The sequence below is a fragment of the Callospermophilus lateralis genome, chromosome 2, assembly GCF_048772815.1.
Source record: "Callospermophilus lateralis isolate mCalLat2 chromosome 2, mCalLat2.hap1, whole genome shotgun sequence".
Lineage (NCBI taxonomy): Eukaryota > Metazoa > Chordata > Mammalia > Rodentia > Sciuridae > Callospermophilus > Callospermophilus lateralis.
The window spans coordinates 71,909,976-71,930,118 of NC_135306.1; the positions used below are offsets into that span (position 1 = coordinate 71,909,976).

The window sequence follows — 20,143 nt, forward strand, 5'->3', positions numbered from 1 at the left end:
TTAGAAATATAAACACAAATAGAAAAAAGAAAAGAAACCATATTTTACATAATTATCTTTTCCCTTCTCAGCTGACAATGTAAATATACTATTAGGAAGCTAGTTTACCTCTGTCAAGATCAATTTTCAAAGATATCAATCAAATTAATTAGCATCTAATTAATTAATTTTTATATTTAGCACTTAACAATGTGATAGGTACCAAAATACAGATAGATATTTTTTCCAATATTCAAATTAGATGACCATCTGACTGTAGGCTATATTGACTTCATTGAAATTGGCATTGTGTTGTAAATATTGCCAAATCTTACAAAGGTATTCTCATTGTTTTTTCTTGCCTGACCTACATAATTACCAGAGATATCTATGAGGAAAGAGGAAAAAGAACAAAGCACTAAAATGCAAAATAAACAGAACCATGTGTGAGGCAGCTCACATTTGTGCATAGTTTTATGGAAACATCATACATTATTTTGTAAGGTTTAATAAAGAATTAAAAATGAATCACTCTTGAGGTTACGGGAACAAATTCCCCTTCCTTATGTCAGGTGGGAAACTTCTTATGATACCTGCTCTGTGATAGTTGCTACTCCATTAATCCTTTGAATGTGTAGTTTTAGTTCAATCACTTTCCAGTGTCAAGGATCTATTTGTATCAAAGTTTATAGATGAATGATTTTCTTCAAAAGAATTAATATAGATAGGCCTTGCTCTAATGCTAGTGTTTTTATTGAATGTTATAATATTCAAATTTTTAATTTTAACTCTGTTCAAAATTTGGAACCCCTCTGGAATTTTTTTAATATTTCTTACAGGTACAAAAATAATTTTATTTTGAAGGCAGAAAAAATGATGGTGAGATATGAAAACAGAAAATTACTCATCCCTGAATAATGTTAAAATTTACAATTTTTTTTTTTTTTGCAATTGTCACAAGAATTCTTGTGGGTAGGCAGCATTGGTATTATTACTCCTATATACAAAAGTAGTAACAAGTTCAGGGAAATTAAATATGTCCTAAGGGTCACATAGTAATAGGTAATGGAGCTGGAATTCAAATCCTTTTCTTTCTTTTGATTTTTTTGGTTTTCAAGTTAATGTACAATCTATTTAATTTAAAAGTGTGCCAATATTTGGCATTAGGATCTGAGCAGACAGCACTGCATACTTGAAACTGTATCGCATTCTTTCCCACTGGGGGAAAAATGTGCAAAAGGAAGAAGGGAGGAAAAAAAAATCTGTCCTTCCGTTTCTTCTTACTGTCAGCTGAGTTGGTTTAGTGAGTAGTTTTGCAAGAGTCGTTTCACTTTGTTTTTGGACAAAGCTGAGCCTTGTACTTCAAACAAAAGGAAGCCAATTACTAACTTCTGGTTGCTAGGTGTGGCCTCTGTTCAAATCCTATAAAATCAGAAGTACAAGGCTCCACTTCTAGACTGCAACCTTCAGAGAAGAGCCTCTCTTTCATTCTTTAGCAGAAGGTAGAAAAAAGGTAAGCCTTGATTTTGCCTTTAAATAGCTTGGGTTGTTTTGAAAACTTTTCCAACACCAGTAAAAACTCTTTAGATTTTTCTTTGTGTTTTTCTAAGGAGTTTGATGAACTTGAATGTTATTGCTTCTATAGAATTTGTGGCTAGTTGCGTTAATATGCTTTAATAAATCTGTAAAATCACATTGGATATTTATGTACATTCTAAGAATCGCAAATTGTAATGTTTATTTTATTTAAGGAACATTTTCAAAAATATGTTAAGTTTTCTTCCTGTCCTGTTGTTGAGTTACCATGGAAAAGAAGGAAAGAATGTGCCTGGCCTGTGGCAGCCTGGAAAGATTGTGTTTTTCCTTCCTTCCTCCTTGGATCCCCTGTCTCCAGGAGCTGTGTGTGTATGTTACATGTAAATCATGCTGGAGGGGGTACTTGGTGGGGGGGGGGGTTGGTCAGAGAAACAGGGGTGTCACTGATAGGTTACAAGGAACTATTAAGTTTTATAATTTATTTTTCTCTTTGTAAGGCAAACTAAAGAGACCTCAGAGCGGTAATTGTGTTCTTTGCAATTAACGTTTTAAAATTAATGTTATGTTTACTCATATAGTTTAAGAAGGCCCGCTTATTACTCATTTCATTTAAACAGGGTGTGGTCACATTCTTTTCCCTGGAGTCTCTGTGTCATTGACAGGCTTTTCCAGTGCTGGTTTGAAAACCTAAGGGAAAGGAAATATTTCCTGGGTGGTGTCAGATAAGTCATCCCATGGGAATGCCAGAGGGGCCTTCAAAAAGCTCTTCTAGCTTAGCAGTATCTTGACTGTTGAATGAGCTAATGGTCACAGAACTCCTTAGAAAAACACAAAGCAAGTCTTGAGAGCTTTGCTACGTGAGAGATTATGAATCATAACCTTACAAATGTTCCTTCAAGGATTTTTCTTTTAAACATTTTAAATGTTAATTAAATGCCTTGATTTTTAATTTTTAATGTTAGCTAATTAAGAAAGATGTGCTTTTTCTTGCTTTGGTTGTGCCTAAAATTATGTAGACACTTTGAAAAAGCAATGTTCTCCTATGTCTGCAGAAAAGTATTTTGGTAGCTGTAAGAGAAGGCATGTTACAAATGATTCAAATGTGGAAAAATACTGGTTTCATAACTCTGAAATGATCTCTTACCCAGAAGTTATGTTACCGCCCTAGCTCCAGGCATCCACATCTGGCAGACACCCAACATATGATTGATGTTGGCAAAATAATAACAACACTATTAGGGAACCAGCTAGAGTTTCAAGCTTATTAAGTACTTTTTCAATCAAAACATCTGCAAAGTTGATTTCAGTACATGATACTAGCTGTCTAAACTGATTGTTCTTAATTCTTTCTAGAACCATTAATTTATGACTTATTTAACATCAAAGCAAAGTGAATGGGCCTATTACATTTGGTGATAAGCTATAAATTGTTTTGAAGTAAGCTACTTCCTTTTCCTTTGAGTTCTAACAGATATTTATCATGAAGATCATGATAGATCCAATAGTAGCCTTCCTTCATCAGGCTAACTTTCTTCACCTCCAACTACTCAAGGTGAAATTTAAGATTGGTACTTCGGAGCTGTAATGGTTTTTAGATACTATTCATTCCAAGATTTATATTTTATCAATTAAAACCTTCTGGAGAAGTTTGATATTTTCTTGGGGTCAAATTGCTAATAGAATAGAGGAAAGGGATCTAAAGTGAGGGAGGAGGGGAGCAGGAGGAACTACTAGGAAAAGAAATCTACCAAGATATACTACATCCATCTATGAATATACCAGAGTGAATCCTGCTTATATATATATGTATATAATAATGTACTAATTAAAATAATGATGAAGATATTATTAATAATAATAATAATAGAAGGAAAATCAATATAGTAAAACAAGTGGATGGGGGGAGAGGGAAAACTCAGCAAATTATGTTACATACAAATTTGGACTTGATATAATGAATTCCACTTTTACGTATAATTAAAATGCACCAGTAATAAATAAGTAAAAAATGAAGAAAATCCAAGGCCAGGAGTACTTTAGTTTTTAAGTTGCTATTCTATAGATATGGATAGATGTTGATTAAACCGGTATAGATCTTTTCTAAAATCCTAGCAATCATGCATTATTTATTAATTCAATAATAGTTACAAACATACTAAATACCAGGCATTTTGCCAGGGTTAGGATGTACATAATGAATGGTATATTTGCTCTGCTCTCATGGAATGCTTCTGGGGGCTATAAATGAGTCCTCAGAAAGGGGTAAGAGCACAATGGCTGAGCTACTGCAGAGATGAAGACAGTATGCTTTGGGAGAGCACAGAAGGTCAATCCAGTGCTGAGGACTCAATGAAGGCTTGGTGTAGGATGTGATGGGTCCTTTATGCTAAGTCCTCACTTAGAAGTAAGCAGTTAGTTAGGTGAAAGGAAGAGGGTGTGCAGGAGAAAGCACATTTCAGGCAATGGAAACTCCCTGTTCAAAAAGCTAGAAGTAAAACATCTATAAATTTACATTTCATAAATTGGTTCCTCAGAATCAGGCCATTGTATAGTTTAATTGTCTTCTTCTCAAGAATAGCAATGGTAAGGATTTATAAAATACATAGTCAAGGAAAAAAAAAGTACTAGGTCAAAGCATTTAAAAATAAACTCCCTAGTGCTGCTATGAAACCTGCTATAGTCTCCATGGTTTGATTGTTAATGAATGTGATTTTCAAGTGTGAGTTATTAAAAATAATATTGTCCTTGATATTATTGTCTTTTGGTCACTAATTTTTAAAGCATGTAATATGTAGAAGTCAGAAGGCATGGATTTGTGTCACAATTCTGGCCACTACTAGCTACAACACTGACTGAAAATCACACTCTATTTTCCTAGACAGAAAATGAGATTATGATGATAAAGTTGTTCCAAACAAGAGGCGATGCTACTGGCATTGCAGAATTCTGATAGTTCTTGCATGTAACCAAGACAAATCACGAAGATATCTCCTCCAGGGACACTCTCTTGTGTCACATAAATTGCTCAAGCCGGTTAGCTTTTGTATGTTGTGTTATGCAGTTAATATAGTAATATCACTGTTGTAACCAGGAAGTTATGGTCAACCGCAGAACAAAGCTTCCTCTGTCACAAATTCTGGAAGTTGCCTTTCATAAGGCTGATAAGGATAGAAAAATGATGGGGACTCTCTTAGGACACACAAATATACAAAAATGTTCTAACCTTTAAAAAGCTACACATTTAGTCCACAGATAAACTGAGATTGGTATATAGTGCTTGTTCATCAGTCAGAAGAAATGTGGAACATTATTAATTTTCTTGTAGGTCAGCCCTATGTACAAATAGCTAATTTCACCCCAAAATAGCTGATGCTCTTCATGGAGATAAACTTGGTTTGAAACTCACTGGTAGCTAATTAAAATACGTATTAACCTAAAATAGTTAGTAGAATAGGATCTTAAAAACCCTAGTCAAGTTTTAAACATAGTATTAAAAAAGAAACTCTATTGTGAACTCTTAAGTTTAAGGTGGTTTTCACACACAGTGTAAAGTACTGAATAGGCAGAGGGATTTAGTAATAAAATTGGGCCAAAATTTTGTTTTGCTGTGGTATTTGTAAGGTGTGCTATGGTTATGCAAAAATTCTGTTAATACATGAAATTTGATGAGGGCACTAAACTAACAGACTATGGTAAAATATGTTTCCTTTAGAGTAGTTTCTTACATCCTACCATGATCTTGTGTCTAAGCTTTGCAAAGAGCTAGAAGATGTTATTTGACAGACTCAACTTTCATTTCCCTCCCTGGACTGTCTTGAGGGTGATTTCATTCTCATGCTTTTCTCTCCTAGACTATGTTTCTAGGCCAAGAGTCCAGACTAAAATGTAGGCACTCAGAAGTTACAAGTCACAAAGCTCTCTTGTCTAAGGACACTCATGTCAAATAAATTATTCAACTCCCTTATTGTTATTTTGTGTTATGTAATTAATACAGCAATATCATTATTTTCCTATACTTTCTCAGTGTTTTAAATTGATGTACTTTTAATAGCACATTTGCAAATATTCTTAGTTTCTGCTTTGCTCTCTTTAGGAGTTTTTCTTCTCTAGTTGAAAAGAATAGAATTATTGAACATGTTTTTATAAGTAATAGAAAAAAAACTTTGCCAAGTGACCAATTATATTACTTCTTTTGAGGATTCTACTGTATTAAAGGTTTGAGTGAGATGATGAAAAAGAAATTCTGAATATTTGAAATTTTACTAGAATTGCTATGAAATGTAGGATGTACCAATTAAACAGTTTGCATTTGAAATTTCATGTGGCAACAGCAATTGCACCAGATTAGACTATAATGGGAAGTAAAATCTTGTGCAAAACTGCACATCATGACTTTACCATAGGAAAACAGCTAAATTTATGGGTTGCTGGAGAGAAGAAAATACATTAACTGAATGCACAATATACTGGTTTTTCACACAGATGACAAAATAGTAATTTGAACAATCCCCATGATAATTAAGTGGCAGTTGTTTCTGCTTTGGATATTATTTCCCTCAGGTATTTAATCTCATTACTTGGAAATGCAGTCATTTTTCAGCAGGTGTGGATTAAAATACTTTGTCTGAACATGCTGTTAAGGAATCAGGTTATGAGTTTTACTCCTCATGAGTCACTTCACTTCATATCATGAATTTAAAACTGCAGAGATTATCTTTTCAACCTCCTTCACAAGAATCCATGAGAGTAGTCTCCAAAGTGATATAACAAAAGGGTTTGGAAAGAGATATCAGGGTAGATTTTCAGTATGAGCTTCTAAAATACAGCTCCAGAGAAAAAGGATCATTGATGGCATTTTTTTTTTGTGTGTGTGTAATGAAGAAAACAGAAGACACATTAATTTTTAACATGCATTAAGTTTAAAAAATACATATGCTCCATTAAGTAAAAATATTATCACAACAGAACAATTTAAGAAATTTTATTTAAGATAAAGTTTGACATCAGGGCATGTATGTTGCAATTTCACTCCAGTCCTTCTTGTTAGAAAAAAATATTGGTACAAAATAATCCATGTCCAGCTTTGTGTGTGTGTGTGTGTGTGTGTGTACATGCATGCGTGCATGTGTGTTGAGGAAAAAAACACATGTCTAATACTTAGTTCAGATAGAACGAAATGTGAAGATAGCAATTACTATAAGTAGTGAAACCATTTTTCACCCAGAAATGGAAGAAGAAAGTGGATGATTTGGGAAGAAATACATGGATTTTTGAGTAAACTGAGTTTTAAGTAAACCACACCTGCAGATTGTTACAGAATATTGACCTCACAAATGTAAAACTTATGCTTTTTCTCTAAGCATCCCATGGTAGAGGCCCTAATTCATCTCACACAGGTTCTCTAATAACCTACTAAGTGATCTCCAATCTTCCAACTTGTCTGTCTCTTAGTCATTCTCCATGACCTGCAATGAAGGTTCTTTCTGAAATATAAATGAAATTATGCCACTTTGTCTTTACAAACGTATCATTTCCTTAATGCTTTGGACATACATTTGAACTTCTTTGTTTCAGCTTCTGTCAACATTTTTTTTGCCCCAGCAAACTCTTTTCAGCTTTCCAAATAAGATCAACTTCTCTGTTTTATTCTCTTTTACTTTCTGACAGATTAATCTTGACTCTTTTCGTAAAAGGCTTTGCTCAGCCAGCACTTGCTCTAAGAAGGTTAGGATTAAATATACCAAGAAAGAGTTCAGTTTCTGAGTGGAGGCTATGAGTTTCCTTTTTAGAGTTAGACCATTTAAAATACCAACACTTCATATTTATTATGCCCCTAAATACAATCCCAGCAAGTAAGCACAAGGTAACTCTATAATGCTATGTCTTGGGTATGTAAGGGGAGTGTTTGTGTGTGGTGGGTTTGTTTCATAAAAACATTTACCCCTTTTCTTTCCAGAGACTTCTTTGAAAATGGCAATGGTATCAGAATTCCTCAAGCAGGCCTGGTTTATTGACAACCAAGAGCAGGAATATATTGTAAGTACAATGACTTAGTTACCATATTAAAATGGAATTAACACAAGTAAATGGACATTAATGTATGCCTGTCTCTCTACCACAGCAAACTGTGAAATCATCCAAAGGTGGTCCTGGGTCAGCCGTGAGCCCCTATCCTAGCTTCAATCCTTCTTCGGATGTCGAAGCTTTGCACAAGGCCATAATGGCTAAAGGTGAGTGTGTCTCCTGAGAACAGCTGCTCCCCAGAACTCCAAAGTGGCTTTCCATTGGCTGTTGAATAATAGATTTGAGAGACTGGAAAGAGAATTTCATTTGAAGATTAAAGTTCTCTTTGTTGAATGAAGATATATTTCCTTTCTTGTTACTTTGAAAAATGTGGTATAATCAATGGAATAATTGCTATAACAGGTATCCACTGAGCCCATTTCAAGCAGATACTGAATCCTGAAGTCACCATTCTGATCACTTTTAGGGTTTAAACTGGGACCAAACCCTGTGACACTGAGGTTCAGGGACAATTAATTGGAGTTTCATTTTTCATTCAAATGAATGAAATGCCATCCTAAGTACTTTAGCTTGATAGTAGTGTGGCATTTATTTCTTGGGATGATATAATTTATATTTTTTGTTTGTTAAGAACCTCACTTGGAGCACCTCAAAAATGAATCATTATATGTTAGTTGTTGATTATGAGGAAAATTGATTTTAAAGCCTGGAGTCTCTTTATTTCCAGGTGTGGATGAAGCAACCATTATTGACATTCTGACTAAGAGAAACAATGCTCAGCGTCAACAAATCAAAGCTGCATACCTCCAGGAAAAGGGAAAGGTAGGTTTGAAGTTTGATTTGGGTTTCATTTATGCATCATCATAGATTCTGAAGCATACTTACCTAGTTCTTCAAGTTTCTAGCTATCATTTTCCCATTATATCTGAGACTGGCATTGCAGTATTTATTCATCCATTTCATTACAATTGATTCAAGTTTAGCAAATTAGTTGGTTTCATATGCTGGTCATCTTTGTGTAAGTTCTTTGCAGAAGTGATGTTCTATATTAGAGATAAGTCTTCAATCTGAACATAACAAATATTAAAATTAATATAGGTGACAAAGAATATATTTTGATTGAAATGCATCTTCTGCTAAATTTAAAATGAGCTGAAATTTAAAGTTTGTATATATTTATTTTAGAAGTAAGCTTTGTTTCTTCTACAGAAAATATGGATATAATTTTTTAAATTGCTGCCATTAGAAAGCTGTAAATCATTGATGTTCAATGATAGTACTTATCTGAGCAGTGCAAAGCTCAATGCTTGGAAAATTTCATATCATATTTTTGAAGTATTCTTACTACTATTTTCTGTTGATACACAGATTTCTGTTCTTTGAACTGTGTGATTTCTATTCCGTATTAAGATTGAGAACCCTATTCTCTAAGAAATTAAAAATAGATTCAGTAAATTTCATCTAATCTCTCTAGATCTAAAAAATGAAGATGACATTCCTAAATATCTCTCATGCTTGTCAAGGTGAAGGGAAGGAGCTCTAAAAGATGGCTGTGTTTAGGAAGTTCTTTCAAGATGACCTAAGATCAAGTATCACCACATTGCTATATAAACTAGCACCTAACTTCTTCTAAACTTTCTTATAGCCCCTGGATGAAACTCTGAAGAAAGCCCTTACAGGTCACCTGGAGGAAGTTGTTTTAGCTCTGCTGAAAACTCCAGCTCAATTTGATGCAGATGAGCTCCGTGCTGCCATGAAGGTAACCCTCCTGATTAGGCAAAACTCCTTTCTTAGGACAGTAAATGGAGCAAGTCTGCTTATTCCTAGCATCACCTCTTCAATATCTAGTATAGTGTATGCCAATCAGTGGGAGCTCGGTGAATTAGTAAATCAATAATTCAATAAATATAAATTAGTAGAGAAAAAATAAATGTTGGCACTAATATCCTTCTTGAACATCATCTAAGTCAAATATCTGCATTTTTATGTCTTTACCTGAAATATTGGTTTTTAAACCCAATTTGTTTTAGAGGCATACAGTAAATAGAATTTATCATAATTATTAAAATTACAGGTGAAATTGACATGATTAAATTCAAACAACTTGAATTCAAATTAAATTTAAAAAAATCTGGTTGATCCTCTTGAATCCAGATTTGTATATGTTTTTCCTTTTCTCTTCTTTCAATTCAGGGACTTGGAACTGATGAAGACACTCTGATTGAAATTTTGGCATCAAGAAATAACAGAGAAATAAGAGAAATTAACAGAGTCTACAGAGATGGTAAGTTGTAGTGTTCAACAGTCCAAGTGTGCTCCTGGGAAAGGAATCCTGATACACTATCTTAAAATTAAATGCAGATGTTGGTTGTGTAGGCTTTGGAAAGCCTATCTATTAAAATGTGTCTTTACTGTTTTGCACATGTCTACTGAAAGCATACATTGTTATCAGGCAGCATTCAATGTGCTAGGGTACTGATATCCCAGGTCCCAGGTCACATAGGGCTGGCATTTAATAGAAAATGTCCATCTAGAACTAATGGGCTCAAGTTATTAGGATAGAGATCTTAATTCAGAGCACTGTGTTCTGAGAGTTATTTTATAAAAATGGTCCAGTATTATGTTTTTTTTTTATTTTTGAGAAGAGTATGTAATAAAACATCTTCAAAAATATTGTTCATCTGTCTTTGACAAGGTAAAGAATTAGGTACTTTTAATTCTATGTTGGAAACCTTAACTGTACCATTATAAACATAAATGATTCCCATACTCTTTACCTCAATTAGATTCATGGTATAGAGAGACCAACCATGACTCATTTTACCTATTCAGTGAAATATCTCATTTAAATGACATGCTCCCCACTAATAAGAGGATACCCACATATCAGTTACTATTTTCCTTTTCTTTCCCCAAACCAATACATGACTCCCTCCATTAGATATTTTCCTCCCTTGGTCTCATAGCAAGCCCTGAAAGCCCAAAAGTTCTTATATGTTGTTTTTAGAACAATATAATAAAAGTATGAAAGCAAGAAGATTTTAACTTAATTTTTGAAATGTTTATGTCATTATGTTTACCTTATATCTATTTATCAGTGATAATAATCAAAAGGGACATTGTTATTAATTTTTGTTTGATAAAGCATATTTCATAAAGGTAAACATCCATATTTCTCCATTATGATGAAGATTAGTCCATTGATAGCTTATTATTTTGCTCTGTTTCTAGTCAATTACAAATTCAGCTAATTTTTTTCTATTACAGCATGATTTTGTACAGTTAATGTGTGTATATAGACAGGTTAAAATATCTCTATACACATACATACATCATTAAGCTATATTGCATACAAGATAGTTACACTTTTTAAAGTAAATAAATAATTTATGTTGAAGTGAGTATTTTTGTTTTATTCTTTTAAATACCTGCTCTATTCACTATATTGCTTAATTCTGGCATACTTTTATTTCAGAATTATTTGATAAATGTTTACTTAAGCAAATTATTCTTGTTAGAAAAAACTTTTTGACTCTGGGTTTTCATTCACAGTGTTATTCAGATTGCTTCCAAAGCCCTACAGGAAATAATTTATTTATTTGTTATCATTAGCTATACATGACAGTAGAACGCATTTTGACTCATTGTACACAAATGGAGCATAACTTTTCATGTATCTGGTTGTACACAATGCAGTCACGCCTTTTGTGCAATCCTACATGTACCTAGAGTAATAATGTCCATCTCTTTCATCAGCTTTCTCACCACCACCTCCCCTCTCTTCCCCTCACTCCTCTCTGCCCAATGCAAAGTTCCTCCATTCGTCCCTTGTTCACTCTCCCACATCATTATGTATCAGCATTCACTTATCAGAGAAAACATCTGATCTTTGGTTTTGTGGGATTGGCTTACTTTGCTTAGCACGATATTTTCCAGCTCCATCCATTTACCTGCAAATGCCATAATTTCATTCTTTTTTAAGACTGAGTAATATTTCATTGGGTCTATAAAGCGCAGTTTCTTTATCCATGCATCTATTGAAGGACATCTAGGTTGGTTAGGAAATAAATTTCATTATCTAAAATTTCACCGGTTCTAATTTCTCAAATTTTATTCAAAAAGGATAATAATTTGAAATATGTTTCATAAGTCAGTGGACATTGTGGCAATTATAGGTTGTAAGCCAATACAGACATGTCAGATATGGTTATTCTATCATTAGCACCATTGTTTTTCAATAGCTTACTAAAAAACCTGTTTTTCTTATTTCTTAGAACTGAAAAGAGATCTAGCCAAAGACATCACCTCAGACACCTCTGGAGACTTTCGGAATGCTTTGCTTTCTCTTGCTAAGGTATAACAAATACTTTGGGAAATTCTCTGCTCTTTCATGAACAGTAAAATCTGATATTTGAACCCTCTCTAGAAATAAGTAATTAAATGTTTTTCTTTATTTTCTTTTTAAAAAATTAAATACTATTTTAATTGATAAATCATAATTGCAATTATGGGTACATTTTGATGTTTTATGTATGTATACATGTGGGATTATTAAATCAAGGTAAATAATATACTCATTACCTTGATTACCTATCCTTTTTTTATGATGAAACATTTGAAATTTACTCTCTTAGTTACTTAGAAATATACACTATATTAAATCATTGATTTTGGTCACCTTGCTGTGCAATAGATCCCCAAACTTATGCTTCCAGTCTGAAAATTAGTACTCCTGGGTCAATATCTTCCCTTCCCCCTGATTCTGGTAACCATCTACTCTCCACTTCTGTGAGTTCAGCTTTTTAAAATTCCACATCTAACTGAGGTCATGTGGTATTTGTCTTTCTGTGCCTGGCTTATTTCACTTAGTATGGTGCCCCTCACTTTTATCCATGTTTTCACAAGACAAGATTCTCTTTTGACTCTCTTTTCTCAAAAATTATTATGTGTCTGAGTTCAAGGGAATTAAGTAAATCATGTGATTATTTAAAGCTTATGATAGAATGAGACTTTTTTTTTCTTTTTAGGGTGACAGATGTGAAGATTTGGGTGTGAACGAAGACTTGGCTGATACAGATGCCAGGGTAAGCAAGAGCTCAGCAAATATTGCTTCAGTAGGTCTTCTTACATTGCACAGGTCACCCTGTGTGACATCAGGGTTCAGATTTGCTGAGAAGCCAGTGGTTCCTTAACATTCCTTCCCTGAATGAGATACAGCTTCCTGGTTCAAGACTGAAAATATGGTCTTTAAGTTTTCAATGGATCTCATACAGCCAGAGAGGATTAAAAGAGAACAATGAGAATTTTTGTTTGTTTGTTTGTTTGTTTTCCAAGAATTGCTTTATTGAGAACAATTCTAAATTTTAATTTTATCAAGTATAAGAAAGGGAAGAAAAAATTTTAAGTTCAAAATATAAAACAGTAAGCACATCTAACATTCTTTTAACTGTGATTATGAAATGCTTTACAGATACAAATTTATATTCTAAAATTTTTGCAGTGATATTATAACAGTTTAAATTATAATATCAAAGTTATATCATTGAAAACATACTGTTGCATACCATTCATGAAGTTACCATTATTTATGCAGTAAACCATTGTTGATGTTAGAAAAAAGCAGAACATTTTTGGATCTGAAATTTCCATTTAAAAAGAACAATTATTTGCATTATGCTTTCCCAGCACAATGAGTCATTAAAGAAAAAAAACTTATTTGTCCACCTAGATCAACATACTGTACCAGTACATTATCTTGCAACAGGCACTAATTAATTTTTGTTTAATTAAATGCATACATAGCAGATCATTTTGCTTGAAAAGTTAAAAATAACTTTTTATTGAAAGTTTGATTGTTTAAACAGAAATTTTACAAGCATATAAAAGAACAAGAGTGAGCACTTGAATAATTGCCCATGATAAAAATTATTCTTGTTTGCTTGTGACATTTCTGAATATGTTTTCCATTTTAAGACTCTCAGGGCACTTAGATGTATATTTATAGAGGCTACATGGATTAGTGTGACCCAGGAGGACGATAGTAATTAACATTTCAAAGTTAACAGAGCACACTTATGACAATAGGGCAGGGGATTATCTATTTCATTTACAAAAGATGAAAATTTGTGGTTCAGTAAAGTCAAATTATTTGCCTAAGATTATATAGCCTTTAAATTTCGGAGTCAGCATTTGAATCTTAGGAATTATAATATCAAAACACCTGATCTAGCTTATGGTTAATTTATTGATTTACAAGTACCATTTAATGATAATTACTTTGAATAGTAGAGTAAGAATCTTTTAAAGAGAGTTACTTGAAGAGGTCTTGATGTGCAGCATAGTCTTAAGGCAATGTAATTCTGCAAACATGTGTTCTGCAAATATATTCTTGTCTCTAGGGTTTACACGGGACCTTGAGAGAGTTAGTGGCAGACATGACAAACAAAATTGGTCCCTGTCATTGAGGAATGTGCAGTCTTCTTCTGGCATCCTCTGATTGTATTGAGCACAGAGCAACTGTCTAGAAAAGCTTTGGGGAAAATCTACCATCCTGATGGACACAACATTTTGGCAGTCAAGCATTTATCTATTGTGTTTCTTGACAGGCCTTATATGAAGCAGGAGAAAGAAGAAAGGGGACAGATGTGAATGTGTTCAATACCATTCTTACCTCAAGAAGCTATCCCCATCTTCGTAGAGGTAACAAGAAAAATATTTTTGTGGTATCAGTTCATGGAAAATGGAATTTTTTTCACTGAGGACATATAGAGCAGGGAAAGAGAAAAGTCTTATTCAGATCCCTCCTTTATCATATGGTACAGTGCTCCTGACCCAATACAGCTATTTGCCCATTTTTAAAGTGTATTGGAAATACATTTTACATCTTTGGCACATGGAACATTGTTTATTTTCACAGTTTCTATTCTCCCCAAAGATTTGGCTTAGATATGATAAAAAATACCCATATAATGGAACAAAACAAAAGTTACAACAAAGCAAAGCAAAACAAACCAAAACACTTGGGGGTAAAAGAAGAAAAGATTACACAGGTATTACAGAAAACAAAAGTTAAAACAAAACCAAACAAAGCTCAAAAAGACTTATTACCTTTGAGCATAAGACTTGCTCTGAGCCCAATAGTAGCCAAGGCAAGAGTAGTGCCATAATGTTTATCTAAAGCTCATTGTCTTATTATAACACATTGATTTCTAATGCTAAACATGAGAAAATCACCATGCAGATCTTTATATGGGGGAACATCCATTTGCTTTGGCACATAATTTTGTTGTAGTAAGTGTTATGGTTGCCATCATGTATCATTTCTAATAACTGTTAACACTTGCAAACTTTTCCCCAAATATACAGGAGCACCAAAATGGCCACATGGGTTACATTCCTAGGAGGAGATGAAGTATTCATATTATGCTGATTTGTATGAATAGTTTTTAAAGTGTGGCTGGAGTTTAGCCAACCCTAGAATTTCCTTGAATCAGTTACCCTGATTTTGCTAGACTTTTTTAAAGGATGATTCGTATGTACCTTAATTTAAATTTAATGTTCAGTTTTTCAGAAATATACCAAATACAGCAAACATGACATGAACAAAGTCCTGGACCTGGAGCTGAAGGGTGACATTGAGAAGTGCCTTACAGCCATTGGTATGTAATCCTGGGCTTCAAAGAAATTTCTAACTACTAACTGTGTTTTTAATGTTGCCTAATATGTCAAACAAATAAACAAAGCACCAACCTTCAGAGGTGATACATCCATGTTTCAGATAGAGGCTACTTGTAAGACTGACAAAGAAGTATGATAATCTTCTTAATAGCAACAGATACTATTTCCTTTTTCAAAAACATGGAGAAGTAGAATGTACTTATCGAATACCTACTTATGCCAAGCGGTACACTAAGATGGACATGCTTCTGGGCAGTCAAGAATGGTCACCAAAGGCATGGGATTTGGAATTAGATAAATGTATATTCAAATTCTATTCTACCATTTGTTAGTTGTATGGTCTTGGTCAAGCCTAGGAGAATCTGATTTAGCAGTTTGAAGTTGGCCTCTGAAAATTTGAGTGTTTAAAAGGTCTTCTAGATTATTGAGATGACCATCAGAGTAAAAGAATCTGTGTTCTCAAGAAGTGCTGCTCAAATATTACCTTGCTTATGGTTGAATACCCTGGGAATTGTGTTAACATGCAGATCCTGATTCAGTAGGTTCTGCATTTCTAACAAGCCTCTGGTAGATAGGAGTAGGTCCATGGAACTCCCTTGGAATAGCAAATTAAGAAAACTCCACAAATAGACCTGTGCTAGTATTTTGTTTGAGCAGCTTCTTTATATTTAAAGCTTGTTGTATTGCAGGACTTTAAAAAAATGTTCTTATTACAAATGATTCAAATGCTTACTTGTATGACCTTAAATACTTGCTTGTTTCCCTGTGTGCACTGAGAGTTTATTTGGGATAGCTGTAACTCTTGAAGTTGCAGTTGGGATGAATTAAATATAATTAGGAAATAGTTGATATTTTCAGGACCACCATCTGGAGAGTTACAATATCTTTCTTTAAGGTGAATGTCTCATATTGGGATGGGAAAGAACTAGTGGTACATGGAAACCTATTGGCAAAACTCTCTATTCCTATTTCTTTCATATGCATCTTTCTTCTGTGATGAATATATCAACTAAAACTCGTCTCTCTTGCAGTGAAGTGTGCCACAAGCAAACCAGCTTTCTTTGCTGAGAAGCTTCATCTGGCCATGAAGGTACCATCCACTCATATGCTTTGCTTAGAGAATAAATGTACTTGCAGTATAGAAAACCTAATATTGTTTGAAAATCGAAGTTAATATCTTCTCATTGAAGAGAATCTTTTTTCTATTCAGTGCAAGAGAAAATCTAACACTTTATTTGTGTTAGATTTGTTGCATTTTTAAAAATACATGGCTGTGGTTGTAATGGCAGCTTGTAAGTGATTTATGGCTGACTTGTGACTTGCAAAACTTGGGACACCAAGGGAAGGGTGATATACCTTCCCTTTTAATGTGTGATTTTAGTAGCCTACTTCCACTAAAGTTGTGGGTTTTATAATCTTTCATTTTCTTTTCATTTATCTTTTTTATTATGCTATCTTTCATGCCATGAATTAATAGTGAATCTTTTAAAATGTCATTCCATGGTTACAGAAGTAGAAGGTATTACTAAGATGAATTTGAGATACTTAAAACTATATCACTTTAACTTTACTGTCTAACATGCACAGTATTATACAGGATCCCACCTCTATATTTTCATTTTGAGTTCTCAAATGAATAGTTATGAAGTTATCTTTGTTTACTCTTTGTATTCCAAAATGAGGAGGTCATTATATATATATATATATATATATATATATATATTTTTTTTCTCATATAATATATGAGAAATATAGGGACAGGGGGTTTCTAACCATTCAAATACTACTAAGGAATCCTGGGAGAGGGTAGATATGTTAGGCATGCCTAACACAAAATGACAGGTACTGGTATAGGGTACTTAGCACATTTGCAGCCACCATGCCAGCCACTGTCCATGTGGTATTTGGATGGGTAATGATGACTACTTGGCATTAAGGGAGAGCAAAAAGGGACATGTGCCCCAGACTTCAGAAACCACGTAGGCTTGCTGTCAGCTAACCTAAAACCTGAACCTGAGTATGCATGAGCCAGGTAAGGACAAGGGTGGATGATAAGGGGGTCAAAGCAAGGATGGTCCAAGAAGAGGAAACAGCACGTCCTTAAGCTTGAAAGCAGACAGTAGCACAACCGTTTTCAGGTGGTAAATATCATCAGAGTGATGGTGCACAGTGGAAGAGGTTGTGCAGTCAAGCAGGACATTTTAAGGCTGATAAAATGATTAGTTTTCATCCTGAGAGCAACAGGAGACTGAGGAAGTATTTTAACTAGATGAGTTAGATGATCTGAGTCACAATTTTGTAAAAAATGCTCTTTATTTGCAATTGCTGGATGGTTCAGACATAGGAAAGATTGACTGGTAGAAGACCAGTTAGGAGGTTGAAAAGCTCTAATTAGGCAGCTGGTTTCTTTTAATTTCATTACCACTTATCTGGGTACCCCCATGTGTGTGTGTGTGGGTGTGTGTGTGGTGTAAGAATAGGGAGGTAGTTTCTCCATAGAGTTTATATGAAAGATAAAAAGGGATTCACTTTAAAATCCCTCTTTAATGAGAGTTCCTTCTGAATACAATACAAGAAATGGCACATTTTTTTTTTTTTTTTTTTTTTTGTACAGGGTGCTGGAACCCGTCATAAGACGTTGATCAGAGTTATGGTCTCCCGTTCTGAAATCGACATGAATGAAATCAAAGCATACTATCAGAAGATGTATGGTATCTCTCTGTGCCAAGCCATTCTGGTATGTAGTGCTTTTTATAGTCTCACCTCCACAAATGAAATTTCTTTTAGGAACATCTTCAAAAGAAGAACTGACTAAATACATAATTAAATCTGTACAAAATTTAAAATTTTATTTTCTGAGATAAGGAAAATTATTTGCCTGTTATTTAAGTAACTGATTTTTTTTTTACATTTCTTTCTTGTATTCGCTTTAGATTTACATTAACATTTTGTCTAGCATTTATAGGTTCATAGTGTGGCTGGAAGAGGTTTTTATGTTTCTTCAAATAGAAGTATTCAAATATCATTGTAATAACTTGTTTTATTTTTTAAATGACAAAAACAAAAAAGAGATAACTCATTGTATCCATAAATTTCATATATAAGATTAATTCAGTATATCTAGGTGAATACTTTGTCAATAAACTTTCACTGGCATAATCTACTCACTAGTAATGGAGAACTAGTACATTTTTCAATTTAATTCATGAAAATGTTTACTTGCTCTTGCATAAATATTCAAAATATTTCAGAATTTTTACCAGCATAGACATCATGATTTATTTTGCAATTAAAATCTGTCAGAAGATAAAAGGCTTATTATTAAAAATATTTTAATTAATTTTATCATGGTAAAATGTATAAAATATATGTTAAAGTTATTTCATTTGGATGTTGAAATATAAGACAGAAAGAAAAGTCAAGGGTTTTGAACATATTGAAAGATTGATAACTATTTAAATTAACACTTATTTGTATCCAATAACTAAAAACTACAAATAAAAAGTGAGTGATTCTGGTGAGTGAATCAAAATATTTTTCTCATATATATGAGGTTATATTTGTAATACTGTATTCAATCCCATATAATGTATTTTACCCTTAGATAAAAATGGCTCTAACATACAACATAATTAACTCAGGGAAGTTTATAATTTGAATCATGAAAGCCCTTGCTTTTTGTATAACAATCCACACTTACCAGATTTTGGCTGTACGTATTATTTAATTATACAAACAGTATTTTGATTATAGATCCCAGATCACTGATGTACTGCAATGTATGCTATAGTCTGTAAATATGCAATTTTTCTACATTTAAAAATATGTTGTTTAAGATTTTGCATAGCACTAAGGTACACTATTTTTGAATCAACAGGATGAAACAAAGGGAGATTATGAAAAAATCCTGGTGGCCCTTTGTGGAGGAAACTAAACAATCCATTGATGTTCTCAAGCCTTCTCATCAGAAGATTGCTGAATTGTAGCTTTTCATTCTGTAACAGGGTTAACTAGGAAGGTTTGCTCAGTGGGATTACAGTCTTGCTACCTACTTTCTGAAATATATAGCCTATAAGTCATTTTTATATCACAACTCTATATAGTAGAGAGAAACTTTTTTTAAAAAAAATATGTTTACCATAAACCCTAAAACCCCATAAACAAGTTGTTCTGGTAACTACCTGAGAAAGGTACAAGTAGTTGAAAATAAAGTGTTACAAGACAATTGGTGTCATTGGCTCTTTATTCTGATTTTCTTTTATGTGTAATGCAGAGATTTAATTTGGTATCAAGGGACTGGAGCCTGAATGCTAATTGACAATTATTTAATGAAATCATTTTCACATGCTAAATTGAAGAAAATATTAATGGAGTTGGAAAATGAACTCCTTAACATTTTGTTATCTGAGTACAGATTACCAAGAGGCTGTCTGGATTTCTATTGCACCAACATTATAATTGACATCTGCAATATTTCATGGAGTAGTACAAAACTGAAATGGCAGCACCAACAAAATTTTCTCATGTTTGTTTCTTGGCAATTACATGTTGACTTTTTCTAAAAAAACTGCCAAACATATCCAAAGTTGTAATACCATTTTACTTTGTCATCATAAATGGAACAGTGGTTGAGTTTCTCCACACCCTTGCTAGAATTTGGTGTTGTTGCTTGTTTATTTTTTATTGATAATTTTTGAGATTCCTTTGTATATTCTAGATAATAGTTCTTTGCCAGATTTTCTCTGTTTGTAATATTTTCTTTAGTAATGAGTAGCTTTCTTTACATTCTCTTTATTTTTAGGAATATTCAAAAATTTGTTCTTTTTAAAGGTTGTACATTACAGTAGAGTTAATTTTGACATATTTATACAAACATGACTTTTTTGGAACAAAAGTTTAACATTTTAATAAAATCCAATTTATTAAT

The 20,143-nt window shown here is 33.3% G+C and overlaps 1 protein-coding gene across 1 annotated transcript; it reads left to right on the top strand.

Moving 5' to 3' along the window:
- Positions 1-1,288: 1,288 nt before the first annotated feature.
- On the top strand, positions 1,289-19,441 carry Anxa1 (annexin A1). The gene is made up of 13 exons (XM_076846056.2): positions 1,289-1,492; positions 7,472-7,551; positions 7,637-7,745; positions 8,267-8,361; positions 9,185-9,298; positions 9,733-9,823; positions 11,814-11,893; positions 12,567-12,623; positions 14,145-14,238; positions 15,102-15,197; positions 16,248-16,306; positions 17,831-17,953; positions 19,094-19,441. Exons 2-13 carry the CDS (start codon positions 7,486-7,488, stop codon positions 19,148-19,150), a joined length of 1,041 nt encoding a protein of 346 aa, XP_076702171.1. The 5' UTR covers positions 1,289-1,492; positions 7,472-7,485; the 3' UTR covers positions 19,151-19,441.
- Positions 19,442-20,143: the final 702 nt, after the last annotated feature.

What these genes read in the sequence shown, in the direction of transcription:
- Anxa1 (XM_076846056.2), top strand. Translation starts at nt 7,486, where the DNA reads ATGGCAATGGTATCAGAATTCCTCAAGCAGGCCTGGTTTATTGACAAC. An exon ending in ACCAAGAGCAGGAATATATT is followed by an intron (nt 7,552 to 7,636) that starts GTAAGTACAATG and finishes TCTCTACCACAG; the next exon opens with CAAACTGTGAAATCATCCAA. An exon ending in AGCTTCATCTGGCCATGAAG is followed by an intron (nt 16,307 to 17,830) that starts GTACCATCCACT and finishes TTTTTTGTACAG; the next exon opens with GGTGCTGGAACCCGTCATAA.